The sequence below is a fragment of the Geospiza fortis genome, unplaced genomic scaffold (assembly GCF_000277835.1).
Source record: "Geospiza fortis unplaced genomic scaffold, GeoFor_1.0 scaffold396, whole genome shotgun sequence".
NCBI classification, from domain to species: domain Eukaryota; kingdom Metazoa; phylum Chordata; class Aves; order Passeriformes; family Thraupidae; genus Geospiza; species Geospiza fortis.
The window spans coordinates 1,702,486-1,722,139 of NW_005054345.1; the positions used below are offsets into that span (position 1 = coordinate 1,702,486).

The 19,654-nt window shown below is 40.8% G+C and overlaps 1 protein-coding gene across 1 annotated transcript in view; it reads right to left on the bottom strand.

Moving 5' to 3' along the window:
• Positions 1 to 6,448: 6,448 nt before the first annotated feature.
• SLC1A7 (solute carrier family 1 member 7) overlaps positions 6,449 to 19,654 on the bottom strand; it is a 47,704-nt gene continuing 34,498 nt past the window's right edge. The window contains exons 8-11 of the mRNA XM_005422952.1: positions 16,742 to 16,936; positions 13,528 to 13,662; positions 9,526 to 9,625; positions 6,449 to 7,463 (exon numbers count right to left, since the gene is read on the bottom strand). Coding sequence (XP_005423009.1) covers positions 7,227 to 7,463; positions 9,526 to 9,625; positions 13,528 to 13,662; positions 16,742 to 16,936 — 667 coding nt within the window. The 3' untranslated portion in view covers positions 6,449 to 7,226. The remainder of the gene's footprint in view (positions 7,464 to 9,525; positions 9,626 to 13,527; positions 13,663 to 16,741; positions 16,937 to 19,654) is intronic.

Sequence of the window (19,654 nt, forward strand, 5' to 3'; positions counted from 1 at the left end):
ACTCCAGTTGCATACAAGAAATTAATGAGACTCCTTTTGTTACTTGGGATAGAATAGTGTGTTTGTTGACAGTCATCATAGGAATCAGCTTTAAAAAGATCTTAAGATCCATCTTTTATGCAGGTTTACATAAAACTTTGATTACTTACATAACACTCTAGATGTCTCCCCGTCTTTCTGGTGGACCTCTGGTTTGGGTCTGTTTATTGCAAATGCAGCAGTGGAATACAACTCAAAGCACTTCCCTGATGTGCTCAAGAGTTGAGTTGCTGTGCCCTGAGGCACCCCCACCATCCACAGCTGGAATGATTTGACACTGGAGGACTTGCTGTGGTTGTTCCTGCTCTCTGCAAAGCAGCTAGGAAGAACCAGAGGGAATCTCTCAATGCCAAACCAGGCAGAAACAACCAAAGTGAATCTTCCAGGTTGTTCCCAGCTGTGGGATGAACAAAATGGGATGCAGATCACCTCTTAATACCTGTTGTGAAATTTACTCTGAAGAGCTTGTGCAGAAAGTGAGGTGTGGAGCTGTACATCAGTCCTGTGCTCAGCACCAGTGTGGAGACCACAGCTGAGCAGGAGCTGTGGAAATTCTCCCAAGTGCAGAGCTTTTAAACTTCCTTTCAGAACTTCCTGCTAGAGCTAGATCCAACCACAATGCTGGACTGACACCCTCCTGTCCATCCTGATTCCTCCCTCCCCAGATATGTGGTTAGGAAGGATTAATGTCAGAGAAATTATTTCTTTTATTGAAAAAAGTGAATTATTTATTCTAAAACAAAGATTATACTGATTAACTTTCAATATAGACTGCCCAAATCTCTGCACTTTGTTTTCAGGAAAACTCATTAAAGAAATATGAAAGTATTTAAATGGAAAAGAGGAACTGTTGAAAATGCTCAGTTTGACTTATTTCTGTATACTTTCCACATGTTTTTAATAGCCTAGTGGTAAAACCCAATACAACCACTAGCAGCAATGAAATCATAATGAAACATCTCAAGGTCAGTCTCATTTTTCTTTTGGTTTTGCCATTTAGCCCATGCAGTTTTTGTAGCAGATGTAATATGAGATATCTGTGAACATAAAACACTTCTTGTTTTGCTTCCCCGCTTTTTCCATCTTATTAAAATACTTTTTGGTGCAGGGGGGTGGTGAGTGATGGGCTAGAGATATCAGATCCTTTTAGGGAAGTTCAAAAGCGATGATTAACTACGGTGAGTTTCATGTGGTGGGTCAAAGCCTGGCTTTCAGCTGGTGTGGTGTGCAGAAACACAGAAGCATACATTTAATCCCTAAATGAAATGCAGATAGCTCTTTGTGATGAAAGAGGGCTGATTTTAAAGCAACAGATGTAGAACTCTTTGTAACTTGCAGAACAAGACTTCTAGAGAAGGAACCTGAAAAGCACATCTGTGACCTACCTGAGCACATCCCAGTGGAATTCCCAGTGGAATGGGAAATCTAGAGTTTTATAATGATTTAGTTGCAAACTCTTCAGGAGCAACATTTGCTGGTTCTTGTGCTGGACTGAATGCTCTGTGCTGGTTTGGAAGGAAGGACAGCTGTGAAGGGAGTCACAGATGCCTGTGGGTACCTGCAGAGTTGCCTTCAGTGGCCACGTGGGGACAGGAGCTTTGTGAGGAGAAGGGATGTCTTGCTCCCTCCCTACATCTCCAGCTGTTGGTACCATCTCATCATGGAACCATCAGGGAAAGAATGTTTGATTCTATTGCAGGAGAGGTGATTGAACATTTTCCCTCTTCACCCACCACACTCCCCATCTTGTCTTTCTGAAGCCTTCTGTACTCATTCCCCAAAATACCACTCTCTCAGTAACAACTGCTACGATTTCACTTTGACAGCCTGCAAAATTTCTAAAATACCCCTGACACAAATCTGCCAGAAATCTCTGCTGTGCCAAATCTATTCCCATATATAATCTTCTAGGCAACAGAGATGCAACTGTTGCTGCTTTATAAATGATGGCATCTGAGATTCTGTCACTTAAAATGGAAGCCTGGCAATTCCTGTGACTATTGTGAGTAGTGCTTCCAGAGAGACAGAAGTGGCTAATCCAAGGTAATCATGAGTCCCCTTTACTGTGTTATGTAACTGTCTCAGTCTTCAGCTCATTTATCCATCACCCTGTTGATTTAGAAAGGACCTTTTCTCTGTTTACAGAGGGGAAGCAAACCCTGCATTCTTGTGGTCACTTGGGAAGTCTGAGTGAATAACGAACCTGACCTTAAGTAGTGACCACCCTTCCTGTTCTATTGATCTAATCCATTTGGGGTTTTGTGGGACAAACCCTCTTACAAATTCCAGGAATATCAATCAGTATGCTCCAGAGTAGTTAGTAAGGAATGTAATTTTGAGTGTCTCTCATCTCAGTTGTAGGTGAAATCACAGGCTAAACTGAGAATTTTATTAATGTGTTTCATTTTTAACTCAGCCCTTAGTGAATGGGTTCATTAAATTTGTCTGTTCTGGGGCCTCTTTTCCAAATGCAGCAAAGCCAGATACTTATTACTGCAAAAAACTGTGCTCTCCCACTGCAAGGTAGGCAACTGTAGAAAAACCTTCATTACTTTCTCTTCTCCCTGTACTTAGTCCTCAGGTGAGGGGCTGTGATATCAGTCAGCTTGCTGCCTGCAGGGGAAAGCCAGCAATTGCTCATTGCCTCTGTGCCTGCAGTGACAGAGCTGCTCTTGCTGGAAAAACACACCTGGCTGCTCAGCAGAGGCACAGCCACGGGGGTGCTCAGCGTTGGGCAAGATCAAAGGCAGCCTGAGCCTTCCACTCTCACTCATCTCCCAGGTTACACATTTTGCTCGCACACATCAACCACCCTCTGCTAATAGTTACCTCATTTTTATGGAAAGCACAGGAAGGACTGAGGTAATTTCCAAGACTATCCATCTGGCTTGAAGATGATGCTTTCTGTCTGCTTTGAAAGTATTATAAATCAGTTTGCTGTTGTTAAAAAGGGACTAAAATTGATGTTTATAGTAGAATTGAAAGCGAGACTTCATCAAATGGGGATGTTACAGAGTTCCTGTCTTTTCTATAGAAAATAGAATAGAATTTCTATAGAATTGCTAGAATAGCAGGGTGGGCAACTCCAATTTAATGTTTTGACTATTTAGATAATCTTATTTGTATGTTAGGATTCGTATTCAGCTGGCACAAATAAACTTAGGTGCATTAAATAATTTAAGTGGAATCATTTAAGACTAGCAGAGCATATGAGTAACTGTATTAGTTCCATAAACTTCTGTATTTGAGTTGGCAGCCAAAAGCAGTGTAAGTGCTCTGGTTGTATCTCTTTCTCTCAATTCTAATTGTTGCACAAGGATTTATTACAGCAGTTCAACACTGCAGAACTTCCTTGGCATTGGCAAAGTCCTCAAGATGTTTTAATGTGTCTTTAATGATGTTTTATGCCACAACAATCTGCAGTGGCTTCTCTCCTCTCAGTAGTACCATCAGAACAAAGGAGTTGCAAATTAACAAGCATAAAACCACTGCCTCTGATAAATATGTGCTGATTTGGGTTACTTCCCAAATTCTTTCTTCTATAGCTGTATACAGTGCACCACCCTTCTTAATTATCTTCTTTCCCTCCTCAAGACTCTTCCCCAGTGTGCCTTTAGAAGACTTTAATTGGCCACATTCCCTTTCTGTTTAGCGGGGGGAGGCAACTTCAAAATGGGATTGAATGTTGCCAGTTAAGAAATATGTTCTTTCCACATATGCTTGAAATTATACCATGCAAACTGTTGCAATAAGTGATTGACTGGTCGATTGATTGATTTTTTTAATATAAATTTTTTGAGACTGTAAAGGTCACATGTTTGTTTTTATGCTCTGAAAGTAGGAGAAACATATTTACCAACACAAAGCTTGCACTCTAACTTGATAATCAACAGCTTTGTTATTTTTGTTGGAAGGAAGTGTGATTATAACTGGAAAATGTGAACAGACCCATGCATACAAATATCTTATGGAACCTACTGCTAGTCTAATTGCACTGTGCATCAAGCTGCTTGACAGCACACACCACGAGACACAGAAAATAGCTAAATGGAGGAAAACTTACCATAGAAATGATCAGAAATTACCATAACAGCAGTGTTCACCTCTCCCAGCTATCGGTGTGTCTTGTGTTCAGTACAGAATGACTGCAGTAGCAGTCAGGTGCTCCAGTCAAGTTCACTAAGCAACACATGTTTACTAGAACCAAGCCCCAAAGTGCCTTAGGCCTCTAGTAAGAGCATTTTGTACCACAAATAGAGAAGACCAGGTGAGAAACAGGACCATTGCCATCCTCCCAGCTGAATGGGAGGCACAGATTGCTGTAAACCCCAAGTTTTAAAAATTCAAACACTAAAATGTTAAAAACATAATGCATTTCCAATTTGCAAAGCAGAACGGGATACTCTTCGAATAGGGTTTGAATACAGAAAGCTGATTTTAAACCAGCCTGTTGATTCCATAAAAATATGTATTCACACATGAGACTCCTATATTACCTACATGTGAGACCATAATGGGCAAAATTTTTGAAAACCCATAATGGGTTTTCTTTGTTGTGCAGGACTTGAGCAGCACAACTGACTGCTGGTCTTTGGTGCTTTATCTCATTTGAAGCTCTCCTTCTAGGAGCTGCTTAAGCACCAGAGTTGACTTAGACCTTTTGAACCGTGACTGCACCGAAAAGTGTCACACCAAGTAAGCTGCCTCAGGCAAGGGGCAAAAGGATTTGCACTTGTAGTTAGCCAAAGGTTGTAGGTGGCTGGGCTGGAAGGTGGTGCTAAGGCTGGGAGCACTTTCTGCATGGCACAGTGATGTGGTGTGCGGGCAGACTCTGCAAAACCACTTAGTCCAGAACTACTCGTTCCAAATCTTGGATCCGCTTGGCCTCTCTCTTTGTAATTTTTATCTATGCAAGGTGCTTGCAAACTGATAGATGACTGGCAGGATCATACTATCACTTCATGTAGCTGTAATTGGGTCAAGGTGAAACTTTGGGTTGTGTTTTCTTTGTGGGTGCAGTTGGCACACGGAGACCCTGCCCAGTCCACGTGCCCTTACCCTGTTTCATACCTGGCTTCTTGATCTTGTCCCTGCATCACCCCTTCACTTGTGTTGACACAACTGTCTGTTAGGACTGTGCTAAAAACATATGTGAACTGGTTTGAATTAAAAATGCTTCTCATCTGGTTCTTTGTCTGGCCTCATAAATAACTGGGTCTGTACAGCTGGGAGAGGAGGGGAGGCAGTGCAGGCAGGAATGGACAGCTGGGGAGGGATGAGGGGGACCTCCTGGAACTGCCAGTGCCACTGAGATGAAAAGTATCAGATGTGTTTGCCAGTCAGTGCTTCTGCCCATTCAGAGGGGCACAGACCAGCCTCAGCTCTCCCCAGTCACTCGTTCTTGTGACACTCTGCAGAACAGGTCCTTTACTGGACTTGTTATGGAGCAAGCTGCTCTGAATCATTTGAGTTCTTCCCTATTCTTTGTGTTCTGAGTTTGTTGTTTTCACTCTAGGGTCAAATCAAGAAAACAGTTACCAACTGTATATATTTTCAAAAGAATACAATAGTTCTGAGGAACTACAGACAAAGAAGACCTATGTGTGTTCTTTCTGGCTTTACTGCTTGGTAATTAAACTATCTATACTACAGTGCTCTGAGGCAACTATTCAGTGCATGATAAAAGAAATAGTCTGAACAGGAGCCCTTAAAGAAGAGGTGAACATGTACCTCCCAAGAAAACCACTAATCATGAATGAATGATACACTGAATCTGCAATGAACTAATGCATGAAACACTTCTGCTACTGGTTAATGCAGAAATTGTCCTTTTTAACTGAGTTTGAAATTTCCTTTTTGACTACAGATGAGAAGAGCATATTAGAATACCAGGCACATGGTATCTCAAGCTGCTATGCCACAAGTAGCAAAATATAATATGTCAAGTGTACTGGTACGAGCTGGTATGTAATCTCTGGATCAAATCCCAACTTTTCAAAAGGTCTCCTCACTTCCACTCTCTATTTTAGCAGAGACATAGGAAGACACTAATAGTAGAAGTGCACAGACAGCCTGTTTTATATGGCAGGTTTATTAAAAATGTTCTCTATCACAAACATTGGAAACATATGCGGCAGATTTTACTGTAAGTGAAAGATTCAGTAGACAGTGGAAAGGGAGTAACTGTCGACTGAATAATGAGAAATAGTGGGACAGTTTCCACAGCAAACTCCTCCCAAAAGCCCATTTTAACTCAGCATCCTCGGGTCCCAGTTAGTGTTCAGTCTGCCCTTTGGACACAGCACATAGTTCATGAGCTTGAGCTTTGAGTTTATACATATTTACAGTAGAACAACCTATAGGTTACAGGAGAGGATACATTAGCACCAGTGCTTGTGGATTACAGCTCACATTGCCTCTGCCACTGCAAGTGCATGGAACTGACTTTACTGAAGAGTTAGGTTAAAAAAAGGTTAATAAATCTGGCACTTGGAAGGCAAACTGTGCTCTGCAGTGACCTAGGAAATCTTTGTGTTAGGTATCACACTTGACTGCCTGTCTCTGAAGGCTGCCCATCACAGTTACATTAATGCCCTTTCTTGCACAAATGCACACTTCACTTCCCCTGTGCTTGCACTGTTATTTAGGAATAGATGTAACCCCATGAGATCAGGAAATCAGTGTGATTTTCTTACTGCTGTTCTAAAACTAAGCACAAACTCTATATTTAGCAAATATTAGACAAAATTAGTATCTTTAGCAATTTCGGTGAAACATTTTCACATAGCAAAAATTCTACAGTGTCGGTAATTACTGAGATTCACAGAAAAAGGCTTTGGTTAGAAAATCAAAAAGGGTCAAATAAAAAAAAGCTTTAAAAAAAAGGAAGCCAAAGGAGTGTCAAATACCATATTGAAGTCAGTGAGTGCAGAATAAAACAGTAGCAGTCCATTAGTTAATTTTTCAGTAGTAAAATCTTCCACCTAAAGAAGCCCATGTCTCTTGCAAGCTGTGTGCCTTTCTTGACGTTCACAGCTGGTCTCCTAGCTCCAGTACAAGCAGGGTGGCGATAAATCCACGCGATAAATCCACGCTTTCCTGTTCAAGGCAAAGAGTCCTTCTTCCAGCTGTGAGGTAGAGATTGGGTATCAGGTCCCTGGGGTGTGAGATGCCTCTGAGTGTAGCAGTCACACATTTGTTTCTAGTTCATTTATTTCAATAGTGCAGTGGTCTTTACTGTTGGATTTCTTAGTGTGATTCTCCACTGGAGTTTCTTCTTGCTCCACTTGTATGGGTATATGATGCTGCAACCCTTTCACTGTTTCTGGTCCACGAGATTCATTCATGGTCTTCACACAGCCATTTCTCTGGTAAGCCACAATCTGATGGATGTTAATAGGCTTAGTTTCACAGATCAATGGCACCTATGTGAAAAGCATTAAGATCTGGAATACTGCCACTGATTGCTGTATACAACAGGAAGGGAATTTTTATTTGGAAAGCCTGTGGGCTGCTTTACAGTCACCAGGATTATCTAGAACCCCCATGGACTTCCAGAAGCTGTTTCTCATATACACTAAAGCATCTTTGCACCATCTGCATGAAGCAAAGGAGCCTGTGTAAAAATGCAAATTCTGTCACAACTCTTAATTGAACTTACACTCTTAACAGCTGCTTGCCATTGGTAAAATGATCCAAGTAGGATAAATAGAGACCATAATTCCAGGGTTCACTTCAAAAGGTAAAGACTCTCAATGGCCAGTGTGCTGAGCTCTGGGCAGTGCTTGCTCTTGGGTGCAATTAAATAGATGAACAAATCATTTGTTGTTGCCTTATGCCTTTCTTCTAACCCAATAAAATAACACCTGTCTCTTCAGTTTGCTCTGTTTTGAAAGAAATAAAGGGGATTTTATTAACTGATTCATAAGTTAAATATTGAAGTGTTCTTTAAATCAAACCAGATTCTCATGCGGAAAGTAAGACGTAAATACTGGCAAAGAGAGGAGGTGGGCTTGCAGCTGAGAAAATATGGCTTTTGGGTATATATTACTAACTGCACAAATTATGCAGCCAAACTGTATGGCAGACTAGCAGTATATTTTAATACCATTACAGAGCATGATTCAAAGAAAAATCTCATCACAGATGACTAAATAATCCCTCAGGAGGGATTTCATATTACTGCAACATCTCTTCTTAAGTTCTGACTGAGTTCTAAATCCAGCGGTGAAATGTCAGGAGGCCTGTGTTACGCAGGAGCTCAGCCTACACTTCTGGCTTTGTAATGGATGACCTACCTTGCCCATAGGCTGTGTTTAGGAGGTTTGTAGGTAGCTGCATGTGTAGCCCCTGTAGTCAGGCCTAATCCTGTCATCAGTAATTACTGCAGGTGCTAATTACCTCAGAGGACACTGCCTGTCTGTCTACATACTACTTGAAAGAGCAGGAATTTTAAATGAATGTTGCAGGAAAGTATGAGAATGGGATTGACCTCAAAATTGTAGAATGAGAGAAATAATGATAGAAACAAAACATTGCTATTTGTGTAGAATACTACAGGTGATGCACAGAAATGAAACATGTCTTGTGAAGGTCAGTCCCGATGAAGAAATGTTCCTGCATTACTATTCTGTCTTTGTTGAAGAAAGGTAATGAGAGTCTGCCATGAGCTAAAATGGTTGGAGATTAGCACCTCCAAATCTGGTGGGCTCATGGAATTAGGAATCTCCTTTGTCAAGGATTGAAGGAAGGACATGAGGAGTTCCTGTTACAAGGAGAGACTGAAGTATGCATGCCAAAGAGGAAGGAGAAATGCACAGGAATGGGAGGAGGCAGGGGCAGAATACAGAGGTATGTGTGCTGTATGAAATAAGATACAGAGGAGGAAAAAACAAAGCTGTAAGGAAGGACTTGTATTAAATGTAGAAAGCATGAAGATGTCTGAGAATGAAGTCTAGAATGGAGTCATGTGCTTGTGCTAGTCTGGGAAGAAAATTTTTGCAAGAGTGGCTTAGATTATGCTGACTCAGGGGCTCGCAATGCCCAGGGTAGTTGCTTTTGATGTGAGCTCATTGATTACCCATATACACACTCATGGATACCTTTACCTCTCCCTCCACACAGGTAGTCAGGGATATCTGTCATCCTGCTCTGTTGCTGGTCACACTTCTAGCAGGACAAATTACTGGCCAGTCAGGACCTGGGTGTGGGACTCAGTCCCAGCATCTCATGCATTTGCAGGACAGCGCAGCTGCTTCTGCTGCTCCCCTCCCCAGCCTGTGCCAGACACAGCTGCCTTACAAGCTCTGAACTCCAGTGGCTTTTCACATGACCCCATGGAAAAAGATCCCTCCCCACCATGTGCTAAGCTGCCCATTGCCCAATTCTGTCCTCTCTCTGAAACATCTTATAAATGGAGGAACCAAATGTGGGAGCTCACAGGTTCTTTGCCATGGCACAGCACACCCTGGCTCACAGTGTGGTTACCTCGTCACCATCCTTGATAAACTCCTTCCGGCAGATGTGGGCCATGATCCCAGCAGCCAGCGCGTCCCCCAGAACATTGATCATTGTTCTAAACCTGTCTCTGCAAAATGAAACAGTAATGGTGAGGTGTTGGCTCTTTGGGTAAATTCCTGTGCCTCCATCAGCAGTAATTATGCCTCAAGGCCAGTTTTGCTGGGTTTATGAGCTAAGATGTTTAGAAATGTTAAGAAGTTTGGTATCAGGCATCCTGTAGTTATTGAACAGGTAATTTGGGTTTTCCAGCCTTTTCTGAGCTTGGTGTGCTGTGCTGGCACACACTTGATTGTGGAACTGAGCTAAGTGGAGCAGGTGTGTCCCCCTAGAGATGCAAGCTGATTCAGCACTGAAAAGGTGGAACTGCACATCACACCTGCATTTCTGTCCCAGGTTATATGTTAAGGTCCAGCAACATGGCCTGATTTGGAGAATGGTGCTGCAAATGTCTGAATTCAATAAAAGCAGAGATCGGCCAGCACAACCAGTCCCTTACATTAGTGATCATGGTACCAATCTTAGCAACTTAAAGTGCTACTTAAGAAGATTATTGTATTGGTAGAATGGGCAGGATACAATCAAAATAATTCAGAAGATTGCTACATAACTACACTCACAAACCAGGCAGCCACTGACCATATTTAAGTAATGTTGATTGCCGTAAAACCTGTGGTGACTTTTGCTCTTATGCAGCCTATGCAGTAGTTATTAAAGACTTCATTTTCAGTTACCTTTTCCGATTTAAATTTGTATGCTTGACAGTATTTTGTGTATATATAGTTGAACTGTTTTTCATTTATTCACTTATGGGATTTCTTCCCTGTTTACACCTTTTACCCCCTGTCTAAAAAATAAATCTATTAAAATACAGATTGTAAATAGACAAAAGTAACTGGCTATCAAAGACAAGTGTTACACTTTAATCATCCTGGAACCTATTAGTTAAAATTGATGAGATTTCAGATAGGTGATATAGCTTCTAAGTCTGAAATACGTCACGTCTTTTCCAAGAAAAACATATACATCTGAAAACTCTGTCATATTAGTAACCTAATTTATAAATGTAGGTTATAAAATGGAGGTTCAGAAATCTCCAGATGTTTGGCTTATTAAAGTCAGTGACAGTCCAATATCAACACTGCCCATATTTCTTCTCCTGTATCTTAATATAGAAAAGAATTGAAACTCTGTGCTAATTTTTTTTCCAGATATTTTAGGCAAGTACTCAGTGCATATAAATGTTTATGCATTTGCCTGCTTAATTATCATGAAAATTCCTGCATGAAAGCTTATTTGTGCATGGAGTTATCAAATTGTGCATACAACTGCGAGTAACTTCAGCAATAATATTCCACAGCTTACACCTAGACACAGTTGTTGGCTCCAAGACCCAGTCCTGCACTTGTTTGCTCAATCTATTTTTTGTTTAATTTCTACTGTTCTGATTTTGGGTTTTGCCTTGAAGAAAATTTCCACAAGAACATGTTGAACAGGGAAAAAAAGCAGTTACAGCACATACTGATAAAAGTTCCTGTGACACATTGACTTCTTTCCTTCTTGATTATCAAATAGTAATTCTTGGAAAGATATTCAGTGTTGTGAATTTTGGATTGTGCAACAAGTCAGCTGTGGTAGAGAAGAAGCTGTGTGAGCAGAGCTCAAGAGTTTGAGCTCCCTTTTGAGCTTTAATTAGCATCTTTTCAAAGCAGGATTTTTCCAAGGAAACAGTGCTCTATACTGAAACTCTTAAGCAAACGGACTGCCTGGCACAGTTGTGTTCCCCATGCTGAGTGTACGGAGCAGGCTGCACTGTGCATGAGGAGAATCACAACACCCACCATGGGCATTTCTCCACTAAGAGGCCAGCCTGCTGCTGGTGGCATTTCTCTCAGTGCAAACGTATGAGTGACTGGTATTTGAGCTGTAATTGATGTTATTAAAGATGTAAGCTTTTACCTTGTGTTTGATAGATGAGCTAGGAAACATTTTGGTTTTCTTCTTTATGTCTCTAAGCACTAGCTAAAGGTATGAAGGTCACATACACATTATGGCTACCTAAGAGAGTTGTAATACCTGCAGTGCATTGTAATGGGTATTTCAGTCTCGTGAGATCATCTAACCAGCCTTCTTTAAGCATTCTTCATACTCCAGTACTTCCAAAACTAATACTGAAAATATTCATCGTGTCAACCATGTTGACACTTTGCATCTGCAGGCTCTTGAAACCACCAAGTGCCGAAATACAGAAATATGCTTTTTGTTTGAAAGGTCATCTGCAAAAGACAGAAAATTGGGTCTATTCCTTACTCAATTTTTAATACCATCTGGAGCTATAGCCTGAAAAGTCTTTTCTCTGTTGTTTTGAAAAGTTGTGTAAGACAAAAAGAAGAATAATTCCCATGTACACTGGAAGGCTTACTGGAAAAACAATGAAATGTTGATGTTGCAAGAGCTGGGCAAAAACTGAGCAATATAGAGGGAAAAGGCTTTTGTAATACAGTCTTAAAATATTCATACAACACAAGATTCATGACTCCTATTAATGCTAATAATAATAATAATATTCTATTACACTGGACGGAAAATATTTTTTCTCACAATTCTTCATACAAAAAAAAAGTGGCTAAAAGTTGAATAAAATAGGATATAACAGAATGGATGTGTAACACAATTTACCCAGGACCCTGATGTAATGAAACTCCCTATGTTAAAGGAGATATATTTTATATAGCTTAAATAAAAATAATTTGGATATTTTCTTGTGTATACATGTGCTAATTACACAGTTAATTGACATGCTAATGACCTAGGGACCAGTATTTTATGATTCATCTTCCTAGACTATTCAAAATTGACTGATGCATCAGCATTTACATGAAAGTTGAGCGTTCAAATAAACCACTCCATAAGAATTTTTAAAGTGACTCTTCTCATGGGTGACACAAATCCCTTTCATCCTGACTGTTAAGTTTCAGCCCCTGGCTGTGCTGTAAATGCCCCCTGATTGTGGATGCAGCAAAGTGCCCTCTCTACAGAGCGGCTGCGCTTGCAGAATTGGGGGCTGCAAGCAGCTGCTGCCTATTTGGCCCTGAAATCAGAGAGCACAGAATTGCATCAGGACAAGTGGTGAAAGGCAGACATTCCTGGTGCCAGCACTGAGGCTGGCTGTGCTGGGGCTGCAGCAGCAGTAGCCATACACAGCCCTCACCATCACCATGCTGTCATGGCTCTTGTCATGGGTGCAGGGGTGCCAGTGGTGGCAGTGGTACCTGCTGGCTTTAGCAGTGGCTCAGGCCTCTTGCAGAGTGCTTCACTGCTCTGAGATGATGGCCTTGAAATGTCAGTGGGCTGATAAGTAGAGTGCAGGCAAACCATGTTTCCTGGGAATGTTGGCCCCTTATCCTTGCCCAAGGAAACATCCAGAGTTGCCCCTCAAGCACATTTGTCTGGCTCAGCCTTCAAACTTGTCTTGAACATCATCATCCAGCCTGGCTAGGTGCAGCCACTTCCACTGCCTGACTATCCTAGATAAAAGAAGTTCTTAAGTTCTTTTGGGATCTGAGTTGAGGTAGGTACTTTGTTCTACTTTATCCTCCCTCCCTGTGAATGTGAAGGTTGATCAATGTCCTCTTCTGGACAATCTTATCTATGTAAAAAGCTGCTGTGGTGACCTTTCCAGCTCACTTTTAGCCTAAATGGACTCCATTTCTTCAGCCTTTCCATGCAAGACCTATTTCCAAGACTCATGTAGACTCCCTCATTTGTCTGTCTTTTTCAATATAATGTCCACATCAGCAGAGTTTTTAATCTAAGGCTACAATAATACCATTTCAAATTACAGAATCACTTCCTTTGCCTTTTTAAAATATAAATATAAATATATATATTAAAAAATGTGTATATATATAATGTGTATATATATAATGTGTATATATATATATATATATATAAAAAAATTGTGTTACTTACAGAGCCCAGTCAACAGCAATAATCAGCGTGATGTCGTCTGTTGGGAGCCCCACTGAGGTGAGAACAATGACCATTGTCACCAGGCCAGCTTGTGGGATGCCTGCTGCCCCTATGCTGGCAGCTGTTGCTGTGATACTTTAACAAGGAAAGAAGGGAATAAGCTTTACTTTCTGGAAGAAACCACACATGTTTCTAAACCATGCTCTTACAGAAGGCACTGCATGGAAGTGCCAGTGTTTTGTGGCAGAATCCAGGTGAGACAGCAAGGACAGGCCAAAGTGTCTGCCCGGGGCTAAATTCTCACCCTCAGCCTTGGCAGCCTTGGCACTGGTGGGGCAGTTCTGTTCTCTCCCAGTATCAAAGGTGCGGAGCAGAGGGGCCAGCCAGGCTGTGGGCTGAGTTCTGCCAGCTTCTCTTGGATGATGACAGCACCCAGAGCTGTGTGCCAGGAGCCTGCCAGCCCCACTCATGGCTGTTGTCCTTGGCAGCTGAGCTCCCAGCAGACACCTCTGGGTCACCATGGGCAGACCCTCGGCTGGCCCTGCCTGGGGCCTTTTCTGTCAATCCCTCCCAAAGGTTAGGCCAAGGGTAAAGAGGCTGGGCCGGGGTGAAGCCCTTGCACAGCACATGGCTCTGCATACTTGATCTAAATATGAAGCAAGCCTGAATGTGACTGTACATGTTCAGTTTCTGCAAAGTATTTCTACTTGACCTTCATACAATTTTTTCAGCCAGGCAAGTAGAAATGAGTGGGAGACCAGGGCAATAGTAGACCTGGCAGGTTTAACGGTTTTTTTTTTTTATAATGTTATTTTTAAGGAAGGGATTTAATTCCTTTTTCCAGGAGCAAAAGTGACTGGATGTATTTGTTTCCACCAAACTAGTGACTTCCAAGAGCTAGGCCATCCAGCAGAGAGACAGAGAACAAATGTTGACAGTTGTAAAAGGATGACAGAAAGCATTTACACTGATAATCCTCTGCATTCATCAGTCAAGAATGTCAGAGCTTTTGGCAAGCAGTTAAGTCTCATTAACCTACTATGGAAAATGAGGATAAGTGTATTCACCCATATGGAAACTGAAACACAGGGATATCCAGTCCCTTGCTTACAGCTGTACAGTGTACCAGTACAGCAGCAGCAGTATTTCTACCTAGAGCCCTTTATTTTAAATTAAAAAATACATTAGCATGTGGGTGTGACAGGGAAGGGGAAAGACCTAAAATTAAATTTTGCAAAAGTTTAGCATCCTGATAACATTGTAATAGAGCATAGATAGGAAGGAACAGAAGTTCAGTAGCTGAGTAAGAGATAACTATAATTAACATTAAAAGCCTTTCCAGTTGGTGCTATGAAATGGCTGTCTCATCAGGACTGCTTCTGCCTCTTACATCAGGCCACAAACTCTCAGGACTTATTTGGGAATAAAACCAGGAATATTTAACTAAGATTTTACAAGCAAGCTCATCTGCTATTCCATTCCATCTTCACATTAATGTAGATGTTTCTTTCTGTAAGATGATCAGCTGATGGAAATCTTTACTTTCTTTCTCTGCTACGTCAATGTTTGCATTGATAGAAACTGCTAAACTATGAGCAAAGTAGACTGATTATTTGTCTAATATTTTTTTTCCCTCTGGCAAAAATATCCTGGCATTCAGAATTATTTGAATTTTAAATCTCCAAGTCCTAAAGTATCAAGATCTCGGGTAGGTTTGGCCTATGGAATACTGTTTGAACTTGGATTACATCACTGATGGTATTGAGTCCACCATGATTTCCTGTTTAGCTTCCTCATTTGTGCATATTTTTATTTTTCTTCTCTTCTTGGATTTTCCCTAATCTTTACTTGCTTGTATTTTCAGTCTACTGTTTTACTTCTGTCTGGTCCTTATGTACTAGCACTTAATGTGAGGGGTAAAAGAGATAAAAGGAGGTTCTGCTAAGAAAAAGTTAGAGCTTACATTCTTTCCATTTATTATCACCCTTCTTCATTTTTAAAATTACTGTTCTTTACTTCAAAGTGTGTGTAATATCTGCTCATGCTCTGCCATGTTTTAGCATCACAGGCTAAAAAAAAAAACCCTCAAAATTCCAAATCACAAAAGAGTTAAATTTTAGCACAGGCTCATTCCAACAGTTTTCAGAGAGAGTGCAAGCCTGAAGCAAGAGCTCATATGGGCACAATTTATTTCTTTTTTTTGTAGTCCAACCAGGTCTTGCCAGAAGCCCATTAGCAAACCTCAGCTGTCATCTGGGGTTGGTTTCAGGACTCTTCTTGTCAGGAAGGTTTTCAGGTCCAGCACAAGATGGGCAAGGCCCAGCAGTGTAAATGGGGCAGTGGTGAGGTCAGTGGGTGGGTAGTTAAGTAGATCTCAAATATATTGCACAAAGCTCTGACTATGAGGAATGTTTTTATAATCATTTGTTCCCTGCTGGAAACCTGCAGGTTTCAGTCCCTGAGGAATTCTTTGGCAGTCACTGGAGTTATTCTGGCAGTAATTGTTCAGCTGGATCTTCCAGTCTTTTGGATCCATTACAGACCTTTCAAGGATGGAGTACACAGCTATAACACTCTCTATCCACTAAGAACATGGTTGTTTATGAAGCTTTCTGCTTTAACAAGCAGCAGAGAAGACAATTAAAAAACATCTTAGTGAAAACCTGCCCTGATGGTAGCATCTGTCCTCCTTCCCTCTTCCCCTAATCCTGCAAGAGTTTCCCAGCAGGCACTATTCCCTGTTACTTGATCTAAGACTTCTAGTTTTGCAACTTTTTAACCTTTTCCTTTCACTTGAAGACACAAATCAGACTTTAAGTTGAAAACAGTTGTGAAGTTAAAGATAGTGTTTTAAACACCAATAATAATAAAATGTTCCAATGCTAGAAGTGATCAATGGGTTGCCTAAAAGCAAAAATTAGACGGTTATCCTCAAACAGAAGTACATTTCCTGGTGTCCACAAGCATCTATTGAGCAGGACCACTACAATGTCTCTGTGAGCAGTCCCTGATCTCTGTGTTACTTGGAAACAGCTCTTCAGTGAGGGATGCATCTGCTGTGATAACAGCAGAAATGAGTTTTGTTCTTGCTACAAACAAAAGTAGTGCCTCAGACTCAATAAAATGATGGCCCTGATGGGTCCCTTCCAACTCAGCTGGTTCCATGATTCTATGCAGACAGGCAAACCCCAGCACGTGGAATTTGGGTTTGTACCTTATGGTGATGATCTGCCCAAAGTCCAGCTCGTAGTTGTTGACCTGGGCGATGAAGATGGCGGCCACGGCCTCGTAGAGCGCCGTCCCGTCCATGTTGATGGTGGCTCCCACGGGCAGCACGAAGCGCGCGATCCTCCTGTCCACGTGGTTGTTCTCCAGCAAGCACTTGAAAGTGATAGGCAGAGTGGCTGAGCTGCACAACAGCACAGAAGAACACACTGAGTTATTTTTGTTTCTGGGGAATTGTAGCAAACCTTGTTCTGGCAGGGGAAGTTTCACACAACCATCTGAGCTTCTCGCTCCTTGCTCTGCCCAGGACTCACTTGCCAGGTAACTCACTCCTTTGCTTGGTGGAGGATAAAGACAGTTACACCTACAAATGTCGAAGTTAGGGCTAATTTTGCTTCCCAAAGTTAGCAATATTTTTCTCTCTTTTCCTGTTTCAGAAGCAAATGGACAGAATTCCCACAGAGGCAGTGTTGTACATGCAACTGCAAAGAAAGGGAGCAACATCCTTTGCAGCTTATTACTAAAATCTCTGATACCTGTTTTACACTCATGGTTTCTAAAAATGTTTCCTTCCAGGCCTACCCCATGTGTAAACAATTTTTTATTTCTGCAAGGGTTAGACAAAGATCTTATCAACAGCAGCCTGAAAATAAAAGTTGCAGACAAAATGTCTGTACTTAAGGATATAAAATCCCGTTTTTTCCCTGGGACAGATCTGCCCCACCCCTTGTCTGATCACATAACAACCACATAACTGCAGGTCATATAATAATGTGTACACATGTAAATGAGGTGTGTGTGGAATAGAATGGAATGATATAAGAACATTTTACAGGTATTCATTTTAAATTGAGCTTGATACCCTAAAAAATATTTCTGATTTTTGTTTTCATTAATTGAGACAATTAACAAAACACTGTATGGTCATATATCTTCTCATTTTTAATAAGAGGCACACATTTTTAAATACTAATACATTAAAATATATTCATTTGTATATTTTATCAGCCTTTTGGTAACATTCTGCATTTTACCATGTGGTGTCTCATTCACTGATGTCATGAGTAATGAGACTGCATTCAAGTGAGTGAGGGGGTATTTTTTATGGCACATTAGTTTGTATGGAAAATAAGTAACACCACTGAAAAAAATACACAAATCACAAAATATTTTCCTTGTATTATACCAACTTTAATACACTGCTCACTATCTGAGCTGCTGACTATTTAAATAGACGTAATATAGCAAACTTCTTCAAAATTATTCCAAAGTTACCTCTTAAAAAAGATGGTAATAGGGGAAATACGGTATGGTGACACTGTGATCTTCAATGTCCTGTGATTTACATGCCCTGAGCCAGGAAATCCAGGTGTCTTCCCCCTGGTTTGACAGTTCAGATTGCTCTGTCACTGTGTGTAGTGACCCTCACATCACAATGTCTCCAATACCTAAATCTTAGAATGACCATTAGCTGTTCTGAATTGAAGATAACACATTGCATCTGCAAATTCTTTCTCAGTTGTTGCCAATGTCCTATAAGAGCACAGAAGGATTCCAAAAACTCTGAAATCACAACCCCATGTTTGCAGGAATGCCTAAGCAAAATGTTTCTATGAGTAGGAGTTGTCATTTCATATTTGTGCAAGCTGTTTGAGGAAAGTAACCGTGTTTGGAAAGGAAAAGTAACTTCCTGCTATGGAAACACACAAAAAAAGAGACAAGGTTATGTTTTCAGTATGATAGCTCTGTTTTCTATAACTTTATGAAGTCTAACTGCTGAATTATGTACCACAAACTGGCAGTGACTGCCTGAAAATCCAGACCAAAGTCTTTCTCTAAGTATGTAAATATGCTGGAAAGTCAAGAAAGCAATGGAAATCTGATTACCTCCTGTAATTGGGGTATAGTAAACTTTTAAATTCAGGCAGTCCTAGTATTTAATCAATATTTACTTTGAAAAACAAACACAGTAAAGCATAACCCCGTAATCCCCAAGCTGCTCATGAGATGTCATTTCTCTCTTGAGTGTGCCTGTCATTTTTCACGTGGTCATTTGTAAATGACTGAAATCCTCCACCTCTTGTTTACTATAAAATGTTCATAAAAGAAGAGGCTGAGGCTCACAAATAATGTAGAACTGAAGCCCTGGAAGTAGCTGCAGCCAGGAGCAGACTCAGTAGCATTTCTAGATGTTCTGACTAGAAGCTTTGATGAGAAAAAATTACTTGACTCGTTGTCTTATTTTTCTGCAGCTACTCAGTTTTGGAGAGTTACTTGTTTTTAAAGACAGTCTTCCCTCAGACATTTGGCTTTTCTGTAACAAAACCCTCTCTAATTTCTTTGGGTGGAAATGAGGAGAAAAAAAGGTAATCTTACAGATCCTTGCCACCCTGCCCACACTCTGACATACCAGAATATTAAACCTGAGTGTCTGCCTCTTCTGAGGGCAGAGAGCTGAGCTGTCAAATGTGCAAATTTTAGCTGATTAACATGTTACAATTTGGTTGGTATATGTAAAATATTGTGCAAAACAACCTCATAATACCAGTGGCACAACCAGCAAAATCTGTATCTATTTCCATTGTTGTAAGCAGATTTTATGACACTGTTTTTGCAAGAATTCAACTTTTAAACTTGTTCACTATCTCACAGTTAGGTGAGTCTTTCATTTGAATTGTGTGCTGCCTGTAGTAAAATTTCTAAGGCACATAACAACACATTGGATTTGTTGGATGTTAAATATTACAGTAATAAAGAAAATGATCAGAATGTAAATGCAATGATGATGAAAACATGCAAGATATTGCAAGAAAACAAATTTCCAGATTCTTGTACTTTCTTAGACAGGCAACTACTACATCGTCTCACTCAAATTTATGACACTGCATCTTAGAGTTAGTAG